A 22,697-nucleotide genomic window follows, 5' to 3' on the forward strand; every position below is an offset into this window, starting at 1 on the left:
TTATAATTGCAAATGCCTTCGTGAATTCTTCTTTGTAACAACATTAAGAGAGCATAACTCTCCTTTGAGGAATGATTCTAAACTTGCGATTTCCCCCATAATAATACGTAAAACCACCAGAAATATACATAAGCTCTCAAAACACAAAACTAAATAAAAAAACTTTAAAATGGTAAAACTATCCTAAAATACATGGCTAATGGAATAAAAACATGTTAAAAACTACATGAAATTGCACGATAATCGGAAGGAAGATATTTATCATGTGATAATAGGGTATGCTATTCCATCTGTTCAAATATCCGTAAGGAAAACATCATTGAGGCTTTGGTCTAGTGCAGTTTCAGTTCCTGCAATATAGAAGAATGCTTGTCTAGATCCTTAGAGAGGGATATTCTAATACTCAAGTCAGTTATAGTCTAAGGAGAAAGTAAGCAGAAAGAGTGCAATATGTATTATAATTACGATTGTAATTTAAATCATAATCGTAATCGCAAATCATCTCTTAGTGAAGGGACTTGGACCCCTTTATATAGGAGTGAAGACTCCTACTCCAATTAGGAGTAAAATGACCCTAAGTTTGATAAGGAAAAAGAATCAAGAATATAAGATTTCCTTATTTGTTGGCACTATTTATGTGTGCTAAGGATTCTTGTTTAGGAGAGGACGTATTGAATCGATGTTATAAAAGTAGAATCTTCTAGAAGCACGAACGAGACATCCAACTAGTCGTCATAAGAGATCCAAGTCTACTCAAGACCAAATCTCAAATATTCACTTATGTTATCATAAGATCACTGTAATTCAAATCTATATTTTAAGGCTATACCATACACTTTTTATTCACTACAAAGCGTATCGTTTCATTTTTTAGGGTCTTTCTTTTAGTAAAAATGCGGCATGTTCCCAATGAACGTTCATGGGTGAGAAATTTTACTCTATTTATATTGTGATCAAACTGTAGAAGACATTTATAAGTTTAGGAGCGGGACCTACTACGTGTCATATGTCGATAGGTGAACGTGATATCGGAGCTCAATATCACTCAAACCCACTAGATTCATGATTTACGGGATCAGACGTAATTCTATAACGGGTGGATTCTTTATGGATTCTCTGGAGAAATCCCGAACCAAGACCTTAAGATCGGATCATATTGAGCAGCTTCATTATAGTGACTTCATATATTCTTTTTCAAGAATAATGATTCAGGTTTCATAAATACTATGTAAACAAATTTATATTCATCTAATATCAATGAGATAAAATTAATCTTAATTAGAAACATTAAAAATAAATTTTTATCATTTCCTACATTACAGTAAATATAAACTTCCTAAAAACGTTACGTCAAAATTTGCATTATCCCCACCCTTTTTCTTTCCATCTTAATTCTCGCGGGAAAGCGGTCGTGTGACCACTTCGTGTATATGTGTTCCCTCTTTGGAGAGATAAAACATCGGCGCTTCCTAATATATAAGCTCCCTCCATTGGCTAACCTAAGCCCGCCTTTCTGTTCCTTAACGTGCGCTTCATCTCCTCATTTTCTCTCTATGCTCTGTTGCTCTCTTATATAAATGAACCATCAAGCATTGCAATTACTTCTCAACAATTTCGCCAATTTATCCAGGTTTAGCTGCTTCTCCATTTTCGATATTTAATTTTCTTTCTTCCTGTTTGGCGTCCCAAAAATTCGACAAAAAAAAACCCCTTCGCTAACAGTGATTTTTAGTTTTTATATTTGAACTGTTTACCTAACATTTTCTCACTGATCAAACAAATGATTGTAGCTTTTTCATATGAAAATTAGAGTTGTTTTTAATTTTGTTAATGGAAATAGAAGTTTCCTTGACATTATGCTGAAAATGAAGTACCTGAGTTGAATTGGGTATTTTTGAATGTGCTGACTGTCACGGGGTAACTCTGTGTCGAGCCAAAGCCCCGTGTGGTGCCTCGACTTTCCCAAGTCTCTGCCAGCGAAGGGTCCCTTCAATGCCTCTGTCGGCCTTCCGTCCCGGAAGGCTCTCCCACTGGGGCAACCTCATCCTAGAATGGGCTCGCACTATGGGCACTCGCCGGCCCCATAATGTTAGTAGGGTTCCACCCTACGGAGACATCCGTCTTCCTTCCCGATGGATGTATGCCCGACTCTCCTAGTCAGACTAGGGTGGATCACTTAAGCGACTACTGAACCTGGGGGTGGCGGAGATCCATACGCCAGGGTAGTCCCTGTCCCCTATAGTGTTCCTTATACCAACTCGGGTCCTCCCGCCTGCGTATGTTGATATGCTCTGCGTATGTTGATATGCTCCATACGCCACACAGCTTGCCAATGCTTAGGGTTGAGTTTGCCTATGGCCAAACTCCCCCCCTTACACTGACCACTTGGAATAACTATGATTGAATTAGTTTTGCAGTAAGGCCAAGACAGTTGAAGATTGAATCACTGGTTTCTTTGAGAGTGGGAACAACAATGGCTGCTAAAAGATCCCTTTCGAATTCATCAATTACTGACGACAACAAGGATAAGAAAATCAAAGGGCTAAATGATTCTGAAAATCTTGTTGCTAAGGTCAGTGTCCTCTTTTCCTTCTTCATTGAGCCTTTGACTTTGTTGATAACTAATGCTGTTCAATGAACAGGAAAAATCTCTTGAAATCCAATCAGTTGAAATTCAAAGAATTAAGGAAGACCCTTCCAAAATTGAGGCTATGACAGTTCAACAACTTAGAACAATATTAAGGTACGTGGAGTTTGAGAATAAATATGCTGTTTTGCTATTCGGTGTTAGGAAAAATTAAATCATGTATAGTTGCTCCAGTTGAAAAGAAAATAATGCAGCTCTAATTTTCTTTTGTTTGTTACAATGGTTTTTAATTTTCAGGAATGTTGGAGTCCCTAGCAAAGGTCAAAAATCTGTTCTTATATCCACTTTGAAGGGTTTTCTAGGAAAGCACTTGGATGGTAACTAATATTATTATCTCAAAGAAGTTCCCTAAAGTTTCTATAGAAACAGATGGATTGGTCATTTCTCATGATAAGGTTTTTCTGGCATATGCAGCAGGTAAAAGCTCTGAGGAAACTGAAGAACACACAAACGCTGCTTGTTCAGAAAATATCATTCTGGAAGCTGATAGTGTATCCGATAAAAGTGCTGTCCAAGAGATTCCATCTCAGAAACAAAGTAAGAGAAGGGTGAAACAATCCCTTGCCAAGTCTGAAACTCTGAAAGTTGATGGCAGGATTGTTAAAAGAAAAGAAAATATTTCAATTGAAACAGATGAGGCGTCAGGTATCGTCTGATATAATCTTTTCCCTGCTTTACTCATTTTCTTTCATGATCTATATCCAGAACTCTGTAGTATATCCTTCCTTTTGATACTTTTGAATTGTTTCTGTAGTTACAAAAAGCAAACTTTGACAAAATTTTGTAACATGGTTAATTTTGCTAGATGTACAGGCTTCCCGAACAAGGAGAAAAGTATCTTCTGAAATGAGTACTGAATATGTTAAACCTGATAATTTAGTCACTGTGCCTCATGCTGAACACTGGACAATTCTCGCCCACAAGAAGCCCCAAAAAGATTGGATCCCATACAACCCCAGAACCATGAGGCCTCCACCTCTTGCTGAGGATACAAAGTTTGTGAAGCTAATGTCGTGGAATGTCAATGGTTTGAGAGCATTACTAAAATTAGAGGGATTCTCTGCAACTGAACTTGCTCAAAGAGAAAATTTTGATGTGTTGTGCTTGCAAGAGACCAAGCTGCAGGTTTATATTCTTACTAAGTTATTTCCTCATATATTATTTATATGCGGGATTGGGGATTTTCATTTAACTCCGCCTGTGAGGGTCACTTGGTGGCCTTTACAGCCGGTCCCAAGCCCGGACAAAGGAGGAGGGTTGCGGTAGGTTTGTGGCGGCCAGCGTAAAACTTAGCCACATCTTATGACATGAACCATAATATAAATACCGTTGGGGCGTTCCCTACTCAGCGACGCGCTGCACTTCCTAGACCCGGGTGTAGTGATAAATGTGCAAGGGTTGCTAGGTCGTCGCCCCGAAGCGGCGCGCCACCCCAGGACCCGGGGGTGGTGTCAAATATGCAAGGGTTGCGGGTAAATAAGCTAGTCCACGGTAATGGTAGGGGTAGGGGTAAGGGTAGTAGGTTACGCTTTGGGACATGGAACATAGGTTCTTTGACAGGAAGATTAGCTGAAATTGTAGATGTTATGAAGAGGAGGAGAATAAATATATTATGCCTACAAGAAACCAAGTGGGTTGGAGCCAAGGCTAGAGAGATAGCTCCTTGGGGTTATAAGCTTTGGTACTCAGGAAAGGATAAGGGTAGAAATGGAGTAGGTATTCTTATTGATAGGGAGTATATTGATGAGGTAGTAGCGGTGTCTAGGAAGAGCGATAGAATTATGAGTGTTAAGCTAGTGATAGGGGATGAGGTTGTGAATGTCATTAGTGCATATGCGCCACAAATAGGATTAGATGTGTCTATAAGACAAGCTTTTTGGGATGACTTAGAGGAAGTGGTGCAACAGGTTCCTAGGGATGAAAAAATGGTACTAGGGGGTGATCTCAATGGACACGTGGGTTCTAGGCGAGATGGGTTTGAGAGTGTTCATGGAGGGTATGGTTTTGGAGATAAGAATGAAGCAGGAAATGATATTTTGGAATTCGCATCAGCATATGACTTGAGTATCATGAACACATGGTTTATGAAGAGAACATCCCACTTAGTGACTTATCGGAGTGGCGGTAATGCGAGCCAAATTGACTTCTTCTTAGTAAGGAGTGCTTGGAGAAAGAGTTATATTGATTGTAAGGTGATCCCTGGTGAGAGTACGACAACCCAACATAGAGTAGTGGTGCTAGATTTTCGAAGTAGGAAATGTATAAGAAAACAAACACCTCAAGTAGAGACTAAGATTAAGTGGTGGAAATTGCAAGGGGAGAATCAACAAAAATTTGTGGATGAGATGACCAAAAAAGATATTTGGACTTGCAATATGGATTCAGATATAGATTCAATATGGAATAAGATGGAGCATAGTATAAGGGAAGTAGCGAAGGAAGTTCTAGGGGAATCTAAAGGTAGTATGCCACCGGGTAAGGACACATCTTGGTGGACAGAAGAAGTACGACAAGCAGTAAAGAGTAAGAGAGAATCCTATAAACTATTGGGGAAATATAGGAGTGACGAGAACTACGAAAAATACAAAGAGGCTAAAAGGGAAGTAAAGAAGGTCATACGAGATGCTAGAGCAAAGGTGAATCGGGATCTGTATACAAGATTGGATACGAAAGAAGGGGAAAGAGACATATATAGAATTGCTCGGATGAGAGATAGGAAGACGCGAGATCTCGGAAAAGTTAAATGTGTGAAGGATGTGGACCGGAAAGTCCTAGTTGGAGATAAGGATATCAAGGAACGATGGAGGTCCTATTTTGATGACTTATTTAATGGAGATCGCCAACAAGATGTTGGAGATATAAGTATCCATCACGATATGATAAATCATGAATGCCTGCGGAGAATTCAAAAGGGTGAAGTCAAAATGGCATTAAGTAAGATGAAGTTGAAGAAAGCAGTAGGACCTGATGGCATCCCTATTGAGATTTGGAGATGTTTGGGAGAAAGAGGAATCGAATGGTTGACGACGTTCTTCAACAAAATTTGGAGAAACAATAAGATGCCATCAGAATGGAGGAAAAGTACCTTAATCCCTTTGTATAAGAACAAAGGCGATGTCCAAGATTGTGCCAACTATCGGGGAATCAAATTAATGAGTCACACTATGAAACTTTGGGAGCGAGTGATTGAACAAAGGCTAAGGAGGACGGTGAAGATCTCGGAAAACCAGTTTGGCTTTATGCCGGGAAGATCAACTATGGAAGCCATCCATCTAATGAGACAATTAATGGAGCACTATCGAAATAAGAAGAAAGACTTGCATATGGTTTTCATTGACTTGGAGAAAGCATATGATAAGGTACCAAGGGAAGTACTTTGGTGGGCCTTGATAAGGAAAGGCATTTCGCGGAAATATATTGACATCATAAAGGACATGTATGAGGGAGTATGCACGAGTGTACGTACTAGTGTTGGGAAAACTGAAGAGTTTCCTATTACGATTGGAGTGCATCAAGGTTCCGCACTAAGCCCATTTCTTTTTGCCATCGTTATGGATGAACTAACAAGTTCACTTCAAGATGGTATACCATGGTGCATGCTGTTTGCAGATGATATTGTGTTGGTTGATGAGACGAAAGAAGGAGTGGAGATGAAGTTGGAACTATGGAGGCAAACTCTAGAATCTAGAGGCTTTAAGTTGAGTCGAAGTAAGACAGAATATTTGGAGTGTAAGTTTAGCGGCCGTAGGAGTAGGGAGGCAGGGACAATCACCCTAGATGGGAGAGTTGTTCAGGCCTCGGATTGCTTCCGGTATTTAGGATCTATTATCCAAACGGATGGAGAAGTAGATGGAGATGTTGCCCATAGGATTAAAGCTGGTTGGTCGAAGTGGAAGAGTGCTACGGGTTTCCTTTGTGATCCCGGCATGCCTAATAGATTGAAGGGAAAATTCTACCGGACGGCAATTAGACCAGCATTGTTATATGGTACGGAGTGTTGGGCAGTGAAACACTGCCACATCCATAAGATGTCGGTGGCGGAGATGCGTATGTTGAGATGGATGTGTGGTCACACGAGAAAGGACCGGGTGCGTAATGAAATAATTAGGACAAAAGTAGGGGTTACATCTATTGAGAATAAAATGAGAGAAAACCGACTAAGGTGGTTTGGCCATGTGAGACGTAGAGCGCTTGATGCGCCGGTTAGGAGAACCGAAGAGTGGCAAAGGGATGTAGTGGTGAGGGGTAGGGGAAGACCTAAGCAAACTTGGAGGAGGGTGATCGAGAGTGATATGAGTTTATTGGGAATTGAGGAAAATATGGTAGTGGATAGGACGGAGTGGAGGGAGCGAATCTGTGTCGCTGACACGACTTGATTTTCACGGTTTTATATGATGGTTCATGTTAGCCGACCCCGAATCATTTCGGGACTAAGGCTTTGTTGTTGTTGTTGTTGTTGTTGTATTGGGGATTTTCATTTGATTAAGAAATTTCAGGGGTAGAGCTGCATTAATATGCTGGGTCGGTTTCTAATATGATAAGTTGATTCCGAATTTGAACAGGAGAAGGATGTTGAATCTATCAAACAGTCCCTGATAGATGGCTACGGGAATAGTTTTTGGACATGTAGCAATGCTAAACTTGGCTATTCAGGAACTGCAATTATTTCTCGGGTAAATCATCTTAATTTCAGCTGAAAGCTTTTCTTCAGTCCTATATTTTCCTAAGTGGAATGGTATCAGCCACAATAAAGTTTGTTTATTCCATATGCAAGTTGCTTGCCTTGGGATATCACTCAATCATTTTACAGTTCTAGATACTTGGCTTTAAGCAATTAATCTGAACGCGAATAAAGAACCAGTTCCGAATCAAGTCTGTTTATCATCTGTAGAACTTTAATGGACGCCAATAAATATTTTTTCTTGAGAGAAAGTAGTTTTTCTGTACCTTCTTCATGAATTGCTAACACAATCGAAATGAAAAAAGTTTCAGTAGCTCAGGGTGTAATCCTGAATGTTGTAGTTAGGAGCTGATAGTAGGATATGATTTGGCAATTTTTATTTTGTTGGTCTGGTAGTCTTCATTATCAATAGTTTGTTGGTCAATGTACTTTTTTTTTTTTGGACAGGTCAAGCCACTTTCAGTGAGCTATGGTCTAGGCATACCAGATCATGACAGCGAGGGAAGAATTGTGACAGCAGAATTTGATTCATTTTATCTGATATGTGCGTATGTTCCCAACTCCGGAGATGGCTTGAGAAGACTGGTACTTGAAAATAGCTTAGCTATCTTGCATTATACTTCAACTATTTTATTTCATCATAATATAATCTCTCATATCTAAAGGCTTTATTTCTTAATTGTAGTCATACAGGGTTACAGAATGGGATCTTTCTCTCAGCAACTACATGAAAGTAAGCATGACTTTCTGTTCATAGTTGCTTTATATGTTATTTTTCTATTGCTGATCGGGCATTTTTCTGTTCGTTGTTTCTGATCTCGTTGGAGAGTTGTTGCTGATCGGGCTTATATATTTGTTTTCTTTGTATGCATGAATGCAGGAGCTGGAAAAGTCAAAACCTGTAATTTTGACTGGTGATCTGAATTGTGCTCATCAAGAGATAGATATTTTCAACCCTGCTGTAAGTACTATGAATAGCCATGCTTTTACTTAAATGTTGATGTTTTTGGAGAGACTTAAAATTTGCATATTTTTTCGGACATTTTAATTGTTATCTCTGCAGGGAAATAAAAGAAGTGCCGGATTTACAGAAGAAGAAAGGCAATCATTTGGGACAAACTTGTTGTCGAAGGGATTTGTAGATACTTTCAGAAAACAACATCCCAACGTTGTAGGCTATACTTACTGGGGTTATCGACATGGTGGGCGTAAAACTAACAAAGGTATCCAATCATCACCATATCCTTGGTTTATGTTATTGATTGGGTTTGTTTAGTTTAGTTGGAATTTGAAACAGGTTGGCGGCTAGACTACTTCCTGGTGTCAGAATCGATAGCTGAGAAAGTACATGATTCGTACATTGTGCCAGATGTTATGGGCAGTGATCATTGTCCTATTGGCCTTGTTCTTAAGATATGATCCAGTATGTATGTATCTATCTATCATGGTAATTTTACTTCTCCCAGAAACATTCTGGCAATTTTGGGCAGCTCATCATTCTTATTTCCTACCTTTTTATGTTTTGCTAATATAGTGAAAAAACTTCTTTTAACACTCTCCAGCTACTGTACAATTTTATTCCCATTATTCACGGTTTCGTATGACGGTTCAGGTTAACCGATCCTGAATCATTTTGGGACTGAGTCCGTGATTTAGAACTGGATGTCCAGGGCCAAGTATGCTTGATACGAAGCCGAAGGTCCAAGACCTGATCCCTTTATCTAGTATCTGGATGCATTTCTTCGGAGACGGTGGACCTACAAAACAAATTAGATACTTTGATGTTTAAATCAGTCGAGGGTTTAAACAGAGAAAATAATAAAGCATAGAGAAAGGTTAGCTTGAGTATAATCGCAACTCAGCAAAGAGGACCTCTCTCGGAGACTAGATTTTGTCTTACCTTTGAGGCTTAAGAGCTCATGGATAGAGATTTGTGAAGTCTTTCTCAAATAAGATTAAACTTTCCTAATCGCACTTAAGGAAGGAACTTCCTAACTTAATAAGGAGACTCTCTTTAGTGAGAATAGGAAAGGATTTCCTACCTTAACGAGGAGTCTGCCTTTTTGGTAGATTAAGAATGTAAGAGTCCTACAATTTCGGACGCCCTCCCATAGTGTGATTCAAATACTTTCAACGTTCGACTCTTTCAAGGAGGTAAAGGGTCTGTTCTGAAATGCTTGTTCATTTTGGATCTCTTCTGATATTTCTTGATATTCTTCATCACTTATGTGTAAAGATTTGGATTTACTTGTCATACTTTTCGATGATAAAGCTTTCTCCAATTCCCGAAGGATTTTCATTTGAGCAAGTAAGATCACCGGATGCAATAAATTTGAATATGTCGGGATCTATAATTCTGAACGTAATAACTGAGCTGAATCCTATTAATTTGAATGCAACTGGATATAGGACAGACTGCAAATACGTTTATAAAACCCAAGTACTAATCCAAACACAATGGGACTGCACAAGATCAAATAAATTGGGTTCTATAAAGCTTTTGGGTTCTATAAAGCCGGACACTTCTGAACTATATAAAGCCGGATCCAAACATAATAGTAATAAAATTAGAAGGATAAAAATAAAACAAGAAAGTGAAATACAGATTTACGTGGAAAAACTATAGGCTACTGGTCAAATAACTTCACTAATAATAATAGGAATACATAAAATAAGGTAACACTCCCAAACTTAATGCTTGACCGATACAAGAACTCCATTTTCAATGAATTCTGGGTCTGTGCGCTTAGCAGCCCCTACTCTCACATTTCTTCCTATGAAACTACTTGGTCTCCTTTCATTTAGACTGAGATGGCTTCTCTTTCAACTTCTTTCGCTCATCATTTTGTTGTGGCACGATAGTAAAGTCGGGAACTACACATGAATGCACGTATGAAACTGACATCTTTCGTAGGTTGGTTATCAAGAATAGAATCAGAGCAAAGATGTTTCATCTGCATCCCGTGGTTCGGGTTGACTCAACTGTCTCTATAAGTTAGTCTAACATGTTCTACCAATATGTCTTCTTTGGATCTTATCCCAGTAGAAGCGGTTGTGGGGGATGCAACATCTCTGGGCTCACCAGCGTATTGTAGATTTCGCCAACTCTCTCTTCCTCGACCTAAAAGAAGTAAGTAGGTTAGGCCTGGCCTCTAAGGTCAGCTCTTGCTATTTGCGTGTGAGCAAAGATTGATATGTAATTATTTAACTCCTTTCATATATTAAAACTTTCTGCGTACATTAGGATTCAAACTCAAGATTTAGCTTAAGCGATTTGAAACTCTTAACCATTCAAATTAACCTTAATTGGTGGGACAAAATAACTTTGGGACTAGTGAATAGTAGAATTAGGGAGCTTTTATGATGATTGGCTAAGGTTTTGATTGCATATACTTTAGATTATATTTTTGGATAGTTAAAGTTAAATTATTTATAAATTTTTTTTTACATAAATGATATAAATATTAAGAGGTATTATCGTATTTTCCACTATTTTTTTTAATATCATAGTTGATATAAATAATAAAATTACATGTAATTTGTAAATATGATATATAATTGATACTAATCGAATTAGATTGATACATTTATATCACGATATTTTTAGATTACACTTAAATTGATTCATTTAATGTTTGATTAAAAAATAATATAAAAACGACACTAGAGATACCAAATTTATTAAGGGCTTGATTGGATGGAGGGTTTAGAGGGGTTAGTAAGGGTTGATAGAAACCCTTGTTTGGAAGGGGTTTTGAAGGGTTTCTTTTTAACAAATTGCATCCAATTTTGAACCCTCCAATTTGTTGGGTTTGGAAGAGTTAGAAATTACCCTTCATTCCCATTCCTTCCCTTTCCCTACCTTTCCCTACCATTCTCTATCCTTCTCTACCCTTCCTTTATTAACCATTCCCTACCCTTCATCCAATCAAGCCATAAAAAAAAAGGGTTAAATTGCCCGTCATGGGCCAAATCAATCTTTGATATTAACTCGTCATTTTTTGACCAACTAATCCAACATCAAATGAGTCTATAATCGTAATTTATCTTTATAACTGAACTTTATTATGTTTACATTTTGATTCCTTAAATTTATTTTATGCTTAAAAACTATTATTTTAAATATTCAAATGCACTTTATATTTTTAATTTTGTATTTTTTTCTTTCTTAACATCTCTTGCTCTTTTGTCTCATCTCTCTACTGTCTAGATTGTTTACAAACAACATTAAAACATGTCATTTTTTTAATCCCACTTCTCGAATCCATTGACTATGACAAATTGATGGGCATTTTTTTTAATCCTACTTCTCGAAACCATTGACTGTAGTTGGTTCATTCAGACCTCTACACACAAAATCGTTGATTTATCATCTTTGACGGGTGAAGTGACATGCATGCTATAGAAAAAAAGAAAAATGTGTGAGTTCATTCCGTATGTCGCCTTATCTGTGAAAGATGGAAGATCAATATTTTTGTAGGTTGAACCAAATATAGGTGTGTGATATGTTTTTAAAAACAACTATAAGGGTCCGTTTGTTTTACCTGCTGTTTGCTGTTGCTGTTTGCTGTTTCCTGTTACGGTTTGTTGTTTGCTGTTTGAAAAGGCTGCTGTTCCAAAAAGCAGGGATTCCATGCTTTTATAAAAAGCTACTTTTCGGCTACAAAATGCAAACAGGAGGTGTCTAACCAAACACCTTAAACTCTCCTTTTCAAAGTGAAAAGGCAAACAGGAGGTTGAAAAGCAGCTACCAAACACCCCCTAAGTGTGTGATAGGTTATTTTAAAAGTCCAGGGTGCTATTACGCAAAACTTGCTAAGTTTAAGGGTATAAATATGCATTAAACCATTTTAGAATGAATCTCATGCTAACGGTCTATTCTACCTTTGTTAAAAAAATCTCAAATATGCGGGGTAATTAATAGTGGTGGTCACAAAAGTTTGGACAATGTCTCCAAAAGGTCACAAAAATTTAACTTATCTTAATAAAATCACTTAAGTTTGTTTTTGTTCCAATAAAGTCACTTTGGATGTTTTGAATCATTTCCCATCGAAATTGATTATGTGACGTATAATCACATGTCTCAAAGCCGTGTGGTATAATAAAAAAAATAACCTAAGTAAATAAAGATTGTCAATTAAAATTTAACGACAAATTAACTTATGTAACATATCAATTGTCTATTAAAAGTATGTAGTTACATATTTTTAATATGTTATTTGGTGCTGATGTGATGTTGAGATGTTGCGTTAACCGTTTCGATGAAAAAAAAAGATTGAAAAGACTGTTCAAATAATTTTATTAGGAGGAAATCAAATTTAAATAATTTTATTTTTTTCAAATAATTTAAATAATTTTATTTAAAAAAATTGAATATTTGTAACCTTTTAGCATACTGCCCAAATATTGGTTCAAAAAAAAAAAGCATATTGCCCAAATATGCGTGGGAAGAGGAAGAACTTTCCCTTTTATTTTGAACCCGACGTGGCATCGAGTGGGCCCACATTTAAAAAACTTTGCAACTTGGCAAGATTTAATTAGTTGCCGTGACGCCTCTTTGGTAAGAGCAGGCAAAGCTTCTTCTTTGGTTTGCTCGCAACTCGGAAACCAGACAGAGGACGATTCAACTCAGCCATGGCAGCTCGTAAGAGAGCTACGGTGACTGAAGCCTCAACCACTGAAAAGCCTGTTCCAACAGACAACAAAACCGACCGAAAATCCCTTGATACTTCCGATCCACCAATTGCACCACCAAAATCAGGCTTCATTTTCGGCTTCTTTCTCTTGATTCTTGCTCCTTACTCTTATTTTCTCTTCTACCACTACAAGATCCACGATGACCTCAAAAGACCAATCCTCATTAACGCTGCTATTAGCATAGCCGGCTTCTTCTTCACTGTCAAATTGATTCCTGTTGCTTCTAGATACGTATTGAGGAGGAATCTTTTTGGTTATGATATCAACAAGAAGGGTACCCCCCAGGGAACTACTAAAGTGTGAGTTTTCGTTGTTAATTGTCATTTCATTTTCCTCTTTTGTTTGTATTTCTCGATTATGTTGTGAGTTGGGTTTGAATTGGACTTGGTTTTTAATTGCATTTTCCCCTTTGTTAATTGATCATGCATAGAGTTGCTAATTTTATTTTATTTTTCCAACCTGAGAATGTAATTTTAGTTTTATTTCACTTCATATATATCCATCTAAGCGTAGAACAAAGTACCTGGAACTGTAAACGCATCCCATAATGTGCTTTGTCTGCACCTACCATTCATTTTTAGGTGGCCTTTGGATAAATAATCACTTGAAATTCAATAGTTGAATTTGATAAATGAGTTCTTTCTATGTATAACATATTTGAATTCCTTTATGTGGTTGAAGCATTGAATAAGCACCAAAATTCAATACATTTTATGGGATTCTAAAGTACTTGTTAGAACTGAAAAAAAAAGTACTTGTTTGAAGGGCTTTAGAAGCTCACTTTTAGAATTAAGTATGAGCATCCACTTCTTCCTTGGGAATTATAAACCTTATATATTGTGAACTAAAAACTCAAGTAGTCATTAGACTTCAAACCTCTTAATCCAAAATGATGCTTTGTTAATATTTATTTTCTTGCTTCTTTTGCATTAATCTGTTTCTCCATTCATGTCTGCTTGAGCAATAAATATGTGTTGCTTTCATACTTCGAAAGTGGTCGTTGACTGTCCTGAACCATTTATTTATTTATTTTTTATTAGCTTCAGAATGACCTAGATGTTTTTCCACCAGTTCAAAAATTGTTGGCTCAAGGTTGTGTTTTGTACATGGTAATTATTCATATAAATAAGTAAAGATAACCTTTGTGTGAACAGTGGCGGATAATATGAAAATAAGACAATCAAGGAGCTAGATGATCAATCTTATCAGTTCAAAAGACAAAATGATTAGGCATTGATCATGTATCTATTGCTTCTCTGTTTTCCTTGATATACTTCTATTGTTTTATCATCCCCTTTTTATCACCCTCCCTTTATTTATTTTTCCCATCCTGCTTAGTAATTTCATTTATCAAATATTCCTCTAATATTACTTCATGTATGCAGGCCTGAGTCATTGGGTATTGTTGTTGGGATAGTCTTCTTGGTATTGGCGATATTATTTCAGTATTTTAACTTCACAGCAGATTCCAATGTAAGATAGTATATTGCTAAAATATTTATCTCCTTCAGAACTCCAAGAAATGATAATTTGTTATCTACTGGCCTTTTGTTAAATTGTCCAAAATGCTTGTTTTTCTTATCTTTCTTTTGTGATGTTTTGGAGCTTATGTATTAGTTAGACATAAAAACACATATTATCAGTTGAGTAAGGATGTCTACAATATTACAGGTGAGTATTAGTTCGCATGTGGAGCTATGATCGTGGTTCAGCCTTTTGGATTATCCAATTATTTCTACTCCTTTATCAGCAAAAATAGATAAAAAGATCTAATCAAGAGAAAAGCCACACCTGTTATAAATCATAAGGAGATTATAATATGATGATTGTACCATACTGCAAAATAATTTATGCTAATTAATCTTTAGATCCTAGATTCCCGAATGTTAAAATTCAGTGAGGTTTACTTATCCCTCATATTATGGACAGAAAGTTTTTGAATTAAGAATATGATGGTGAGTTGTGATAGAGAGCAGATATTTGGTGTTATCATATTGATATTAAGGCAAGAAAAAAATGCTTTTATGAATTGATGACTCATATATGCCTGACTATCAATTAGCATCATCTTGGACTTCAGTAATAGACTAATCATTGATTGCAAAGTGGAGAGAGAGAGAAGAATATTAGAAATGAGGAGAACAACCACTGAAATTAAGAGTTATAAAGCATGTCAAGAACGGATTGCCTTTCATTATACAGAAATTTGTTGACCGGTAGAGGAGGGAGAACTGACCTTACCCTTACCCTTACCCTTACCTTAGATGAAGCTACTTGCTTTAATCCATGTGCCTTGAAGTAAAAAGCTATGCCTATGTCTTTCGCCTGTAAGACAGACCCTTTAGGGTAAGCATTTTTTTTATGACTAATTGACGCTTGTACAATCCATATTAGAGTCATTTGTCATGTAAAGATTGAGAACTAGGCTGGGAATAAGAAGTCCTTTCATTTGATTTAAATGCAACTTGGTAAAGTTACATAGTGTCAACTGAATAATACCATATAACAGAAAACTGAGGCTATTAGTAACAACTGTAAGAGAAATATACTGACATCTGACAATTCAAAATAAAGGCTAAGGAAAATATGTAATGAGATGCATGATTATAGGATATTTAGCCTAATGTAGTCAATGGATATTTTTGCTAGCTGGAAATCTTACCTTACCTTATCTTCTTCTTTCTCCCCCCCCCCCCCCCCCCCTCCCCTTTTTTTTTTCCTGCTGCTTCTAATTTGCATAATTGCATGGTTATAGCACGTGCTACTCTTGGGTAGTTGTTTCTAATCCTTGTTCCCTCATAAATATTTCCAATTAAAAAATTAATTATTTTGCTGTTGTTGTTTGCTTATTTAATCTTTTTTAGAAGCATTTTCATGCACTGTGATGGATTTTGGCCCTCTTTGTACTAATTTTGAACTCAGATCTAATTTTGTTTATGAACCTTTCTGCTAGACAGCTGGATGTCTGTTCATAAGCTGTGACTGTATAACAGTAGATGGTAACAATGTTGACAATTTCATACCTGCAGTGGCTTGTTGAGTAACAGTGTTGACAATTTCATACCTGCAGTGGCTTGTTGAGTACAATGCAGCACTAGCATGCATCTGCTTCATGACACTACTTGGATTTGTGGATGATGTCCTTGATGTTCCCTGGAGAGTGTAAGTATTTAGTTCTCCTTTAAGGTTTTTGTTTTTAATATTAATATTAATATGTTCCTTTATACTCTTTTGAAGCCTCCTTTGCTCCTCCCCCCATTCTTAAATATAAGACTTTCAAGGGTTTTGAATTTGTTCACAAATATATGACAGTTGTAGTTTTCTAGGTATTCTTTGCCAATTTTACCCTTAGTAAGAAGAAGAAAGAGTTACATTTAATGTAGCAGTGTTTAAAGAGGAGAGAAGTAAGGGTTGTTTTTGTACTTTTGATGCTATATTGATTGTTTCTTAATTCTGATGAAAGATCCTTAAACTCTTATGTATAGAAGCAGAGGGAGTTTTTTTTTTTCGCATCTTTATTTTTTCTTAATTCCTTATGTGATTACTTACACATTTTGACCCATTAAGAACAGGAAATTGCTCCTGCCATCAATTGCTGCCCTTCCATTGTTGATGGCATATGCTGGGCATACAACTATTATAATACCAAAGCCTCTTATCCCTTTTGTTGGGCATGAGATTTTGGACCTAGGTATGATTATTTCTTCATTACCCCATCTTCCCAAATTTTTTTCTGTTTCTCTTCCTTGGTGCATCCCCAATGTGAAAATATTTGTCCAAGTTCATAATCTTTTTTTTTTTTTTCAAATCATGTATTAAAAATGCTAATTTTTTTTAGTAATGTGAAAAGACTAGAAACTATTATTTTAACAAAGCAATTGATTAGGCTTTATAAGAGACGTGATCTCACAATTTGACTATTGCTCTATTCATTGGTTAATTATAATATTGGACAGCTTCATCTAACCTTTCAGTTGTTAAAATTTGAATGTACAAGAAGTTAATCAGAAAATGTTCATGTAATTGCCAATGAAAGGGGTGTTTCATTAGAAGTATTTACCAACTTAATTATCTCTTTTGTGAAACACTCGCTGAGAGACTTACCCCCTATAGAGGACCTAACCCAGTCGAATGGGATCAATCCTAGTCAATTATCGCTATGCCAAAAAGGTAGCATTTTGGCACCTTAGGCAATGATACAACAACAACATCAAAGCCTTAGTCCCGAAATGATTCGGGGTCGGCTAACATGAACCATCATATAAAACCGTGAAATCAAGTCGTGTCAGCGACACAAATTCGCTCCCTCCACTCCGTCCTATCCACTACCATATTTTCCTCAATTCCCACCGGCGCATCAAGCGCTCTACGTCTCACATGGCCAAACCACCTTAGTCGGTTTTCTCTCATTTTATTCTCAATAGATGTAACCCCTACTTTTGTCCTAATTATTTCATTACTCACCCGATCCTTTCTCGTATGACCACGCATCTCCGCCACCGACATCTTATGGATGTGACAGTGTTTCACTGCCCACCTTAGGCAATGATACAAGTGATAAAAAAAAAAATGAGCACTCAATCCAATGCAGAGAAAATGGAGGCCAACCAACACTTGGTAAAAAGGATGATTTTACAATTTAGCAAGGAGTCAAGAAGTTGGGATTTGAGAATAATTACCTGTTGCATAATGGAAGTAACTCCCATCTTGATGCTGAGAAGAATAAAGTGAAAATAAAGCAAAAGAGCCAGTAAGTACATATAGCCTGATAGAGTGAAAGCTAGGGATTCAGCTTTCGTCATTGACTGAAGATCAAAATCATTGATAAGTGGCTGGAGAGATTTTGCTTATCAAACTATAAGTTAGTGAGTTTCCGGGAAGTCATCTTTAATTCTTTTACAATAACAAGAGTAATGTTTCAGTGACACTGAAGAAATAAGATGAATTTTCCCAAATTGATGTTTTTTCAGTTGTTTTTATTGTTTATTTCCTTTTAACAAGATTTTTTTTGTTGGCCCTGAAATTACCTATCTTTTCCTTTTTGTGGGAGTGTGTTATTTTTATTTTCACAGCAAAATGAGATGATTTTGAATAACATTGGCATTTTTTTGAGTCCAGAGTGTTTGCCTATCTGGTTATGTTTTTTATCTTGCTTTATGATTTGTTTTGTTGTTATATTCCTGAAGTGTTATTCTTTGGCAGGATGGATGTATAAGCTATACATGGGGCTTTTGGCAGTTTTCTGCACAAACTCCATTAACATTCATGCTGGTTTAAATGGTCTTGAAGTTGGGCAAACAGTCGTAATCTCATGTGCTGTAAGCAAGCATAAAGACTTGTCAACAGTTGAAACTTCACCTACTATAGGCCCTCACACTGCTTATCAATTTACAGATTCTGATTCATAATATCATGCAAATTGGAGCGTCTGTGGATCCTGAGTATCAGCAGGCCCATGCATTCTCTGTTTATCTTGTTCAACCCTTAATAGCCACTTCCATGGGTTTACTTGCATACAATTGGTAAGCTTGACTTGACTCTCTTTATTGTGCAGGCTTACTACTGTATTCTGTGTGCCGAAGTAATCGAAAGTCTTTGGTTTCTGTTAGGTATCCTTCTTCAGTTTTCGTTGGAGATACCTTTACATACTTTGCTGGGATGACTATGGCTGTTGCCGGTATTTTAGGCCATTTCAGGTGAATTTCTTTTCTGCTTTATCATATAAAATTTGCACTGAGATTGAGCAACTGAAATTTGAAAACATATGAAACCTTGCATGAGATGATCTTGTACGATAAGTTAGTATATCAAAGTCAAGTTAGACTATTAACTTCAGAATGTTATTCGGATGCTTTTAGAAACTTAGAATTTTGCTAACTTAATTCAGAATTTACTATAATTTCTCTGGTACTTGTCATTTCTGTAGAGAACCCTATAGTACTAGTCAATTGGATGCACATACTTGATAACAATCTTCAGTAATTGTGTAATAAATTTTTTGTTTTATCTTAAAATCTCGGATCGTTGGTATATTCTCGTGCATTCACACTAGTTTGTTGATTTGCAATGAGCTTTATCTGCTTTGTTTGCAATGCCTTTCTACAGACTAATAACAGACTTTTCTTTTCAACAGTGAAACACTCCTAATTTTCTTTTTACCTCAAGTGTTGAACTTTCTCTTATCACTTCCTCAGGTTTGATCTGACTTCTTCTCCTCTTTAGCTCTTAATCTTGTATTTTTCGGTATGACATCTAATTTTTGTCTTTATTTGTTCAGCTTTTTGGCTTTGTCTATTGCCCACGGCATCGCCTGCCTAGGTAGTCTTTTCTATGTAGCAGACATCATTCATATTCTTTTAGAACTGTTTCCTTTAGGGGCACATTTGACATGAATAATCATAGACATTTTCCATGTTATTCGTATTTTCCAGGTTTGATCCTCAGACAGGTCTGCTAACTGGAACTAACGACGGAACACTTGTTAATGTATACTTGAGAATAGTTGGCAGGAAATCAGAAAAGGCTCTTTGCATCCATCTGCTTCTTGTTCAGGTGATTGATATTCAAACATATAAGGTCTCTATTGTTAACATATAATCTTTTGTTAACATATAATGGTGTGGTGTACTTGACAGGCAATTGCTGGGTGCTTCTGTTTCTTGCTGAGATATTTACTCGCGGGCTGGTATAAATGAGAGAGCGAGAGAGTTTGTACAATTATTTTCACGTTTCGACAACAAACAAAGACAGGTTAGTTAGCAGTTTTGACATTCTACATCTGGAATTCTATCCAAAAAGCATTCATTATGTTTTTATAGGCTTGACTGGATTGTGTAATTTAATCTTAATGCATATTCTTAATCCTACGAAACAAGATTACACCCAAAGCATTGGATTATTATTAATTAATTACATTATTGATGTGAGTATTAGTATAGAGGAAATGCAAGTCATTGTTATAATTCATATTCTAAGTGATAAGGGGGCTTTTGCTCAATTGTGAATCTTGTTGAATACCTCTAAATATTTTTTTCAGACAATATTAATTTTGTATTTCTTTTTCTCCTTTTGCATTTAAAGTTATAATTGAGGAGGATGTTTTTTTTCCAACAAAATTAAATTAATTTAAAATCTAAATTAAATATATGATTTTATGCAATTTCACATGAGTTTCACTTAAAATTCACCTAATGTGAAACTGGATGAAACCGACTATAACTCGTATAAAACTGATTGAAGCTATTTTGAAACATTAACTTCATTGTTTCATCAAATCACTTTTGAGTTTCAATAAGTTCCAAATGAGTTTTCACCGATTTCATCCAGTTTCACTCAATTTCACAAGAGTTGAAATTGAGTGAAATTCGTATAAAATTGCATTATAACTCTTGTAAAACATGATACAATATTGATTTTCACGTTCCTTGATTGAAAGAACAAATATATTTCATATGCCTTGGTTGATTTTGCATTTCTTGTAACCATGTACACCTTTACAGCTTATTTTATAGTAGCATAAATTCTGAAATATTGAGTTGCCATTGTAATAAATTAATTAATTGATCATTTGGAGGCTGGAGCCATATTTTAGGATAGATGGTCAACGCAATGCCTTTCTGACACTGAATTTTCTGAATTAGAAATAAATAAACAAACAAAAAAAACATTGGAAAGGACATTGCGAGCAATAAAATGAACAATTTCATTTGCTAACCTAGAAACAAAAGATACAGAAAAATCAGGATCACTTTTGTCATACACACGAGAAAGAACCCGTTTTCAACTCGTTATCTTCCTAGTGAAATGCAATCTGAAATTACTTCCCCATTACTCCATCGAAGAGGCACAACTGAGAGCTTAGAGGCATTTCCCTCACAAATGTACGTTACAATTACGCATGATGTTACTCTGCTATATTCTCTTTATTCCTTATAGACCATAATTGACTTGAGCGACAAAGAGTTCCCAGTCGGGATCCTACCAAGCTTTGTTTTTGTATGTTTGGTGGAATTGCGTTCTTCGCTTTGGCGGACATTCACTCCTTATCAATATCTTCAAGGTTGTATCTGGATCTCTTTAAGCAAACAACTAGATCCTTAACAACTGGAATTTTCCAAAACGTTATCATTGGCCGGTGAACTTAGACCTGAAAAATCTTTATCAGAGTTTGACAAGTCTATTTCAATAGAAACAAACATTGTTCCCTCGAAGATGATAGATAACCCCATTGACATGACCGAGGTAATATTGTTCACGTATTAAAGAATTGGAATCACTGCCATTTGTGTACTCTAAAGAGGGAGAGAGGAGAGAGAGAAAAATGGAAGACAAATCATCAATTTTGACGATGTTAATCAAAATTCCACGATTTAAGAACAATGAAATACACCGTTCTTGCTTTGCAATAAAAAAACATAAAAATCTATCTATAAATCAGCAAAAACATGATCTTTTTTTTGGGGGGAGATTAACCCTTAATTAAAATGGCAATCTTGTACCAAAACAAAATATTATATCTCTATATCCTTAATTTGATTATAAAATGATTTGAAGTGTACACTTTGTTAGCAATTAGACTGTTAAAAAAACAAAATGAAAATAAAACCATGGAATTTAAATAATCTTATACCTTTAACAATATTGATACTATCTTTAGTTGTCTATTAATTTAAAAGGCATAAAGCTTATCTGACCCTTAAACTATAGATCCAAATTAATTAACCCTTATTTTACACAAATCAATAAATAGCCCTCTCCCTTTTCTATTTTTTTCTCAATGCAATTCTTTAGATAAAATGTGAAATGGTAATAGAGAATGAACATCACTCTCCGGTAGGAGAGACTGAAATTCTATTCTAAAATAAAGATGAGTAGAACTGAAACAAGCTATTTTGATAAGTCCCGAGTGGTTTCATGAAGCCATGAAAAAAAAAATCGAGAGTTGTGAGGCTGATGATTGGAATAAAAGGTTCGAACTATTATGTCCATTGGAGAAGATGTGTTCTTCACGAAAGGTTCGAACTATTATGTCCATTGGAGAAGATGTGTTCTTCTCTGAATTTCGTGGTATATACTTATCTAATTGAAAGTTGCCGTAAGAATGGAGATGTTAAGTTCCCTTTGTTTGTGGGAAAATATTAAATAAAAATAAAATATTTTTGGGTATTTGGATATAATACTAGGAAATGAAAAAGGAAATGAAAAACGGTGGTGGATAATTAATGTTGTCAAAATAGTAAAAATAAATAGAATAATGTTCCAAAAGTTTAGAAAAATATTTCTTTTTAAAAAGGTAAAATATTTTCCTCGTTTTTCATAAATTTTTCAATTGACTAACCTAAAATTTTCTGTAAAGAGCAAAAATTGTTGTTTAATAAGATGGGGGAGCTTGGTTCCATTGCTAATCAGTACACTTACAGTGTTCTGATTAATGGGTTCTTCAAAAAGAAAATGTCTGAAAAAGAGATGGGTTTCGGTTGTAATGCCTAAGAGGGGAGTGGCATCATATGTTACGCCAATTGATATCCGCCCTATAATTTGGGGTCAAATAGGGTTTTACTATTTTATCAAACACTAATAATTAATCAACTATTAACCATAACTAAAAACTATCATTTGAACCAAACAGACCCCAAATTATAGTTGATAGTTAGTTAGTTGAAATAACAAACA

The 22,697-nt window shown here is 35.9% G+C and overlaps 2 protein-coding genes across 7 annotated transcripts; both read left to right on the top strand.

Moving 5' to 3' along the window:
* The first annotated feature begins 1,412 nt into the window (after nt 1–1,412).
* LOC136209853 (DNA-(apurinic or apyrimidinic site) endonuclease, chloroplastic) lies at nt 1,413–9,640 on the top strand. 6 transcript variants are annotated; one of them, XM_066001452.1, is made up of 13 exons: nt 1,415–1,630; nt 2,410–2,572; nt 2,643–2,743; nt 2,885–2,964; nt 3,062–3,292; nt 3,453–3,772; nt 7,210–7,320; nt 7,776–7,913; nt 8,014–8,061; nt 8,209–8,289; nt 8,392–8,551; nt 8,626–8,755; nt 8,941–9,640. In XM_066001452.1, the coding sequence occupies exons 1-12, from the start codon at nt 1,578–1,580 to the stop codon at nt 8,745–8,747; spliced, it is 1,608 nt and encodes a 535-aa protein (XP_065857524.1). In that variant the 5' UTR covers nt 1,415–1,577; the 3' UTR covers nt 8,748–8,755; nt 8,941–9,640. The 6 variants fall into 6 exon arrangements, with proteins under 6 accessions (XP_065857526.1, XP_065857524.1, XP_065857525.1 ...); XM_066001451.1 differs by having other exon boundaries at nt 1,416–1,630; nt 8,626–8,775; XM_066001453.1 differs by lacking the exon at nt 8,941–9,640 and having other exon boundaries at nt 3,065–3,292; nt 8,626–8,885.
* Nucleotides 9,641–12,892: 3,252 nt separating this feature from the next.
* On the top strand, nt 12,893–20,085 carry LOC136208937 (uncharacterized). Its single transcript, XM_066000235.1, has 11 exons — nt 12,893–13,324; nt 14,411–14,498; nt 16,096–16,187; nt 16,598–16,716; nt 18,228–18,343; nt 18,420–18,547; nt 18,635–18,721; nt 19,159–19,219; nt 19,303–19,343; nt 19,457–19,577; nt 19,661–20,085. Exons 1-11 carry the CDS (start codon nt 12,963–12,965, stop codon nt 19,718–19,720), a joined length of 1,275 nt encoding a protein of 424 aa, XP_065856307.1. The 5' UTR covers nt 12,893–12,962; the 3' UTR covers nt 19,721–20,085.
* The last annotated feature ends 2,612 nt before the right edge of the window (nt 20,086–22,697 follow it).

The sequence above is a fragment of the Euphorbia lathyris genome, chromosome 10 (genome assembly GCF_963576675.1).
Source record: "Euphorbia lathyris chromosome 10, ddEupLath1.1, whole genome shotgun sequence".
Classification (NCBI taxonomy): domain Eukaryota; kingdom Viridiplantae; phylum Streptophyta; class Magnoliopsida; order Malpighiales; family Euphorbiaceae; genus Euphorbia; species Euphorbia lathyris.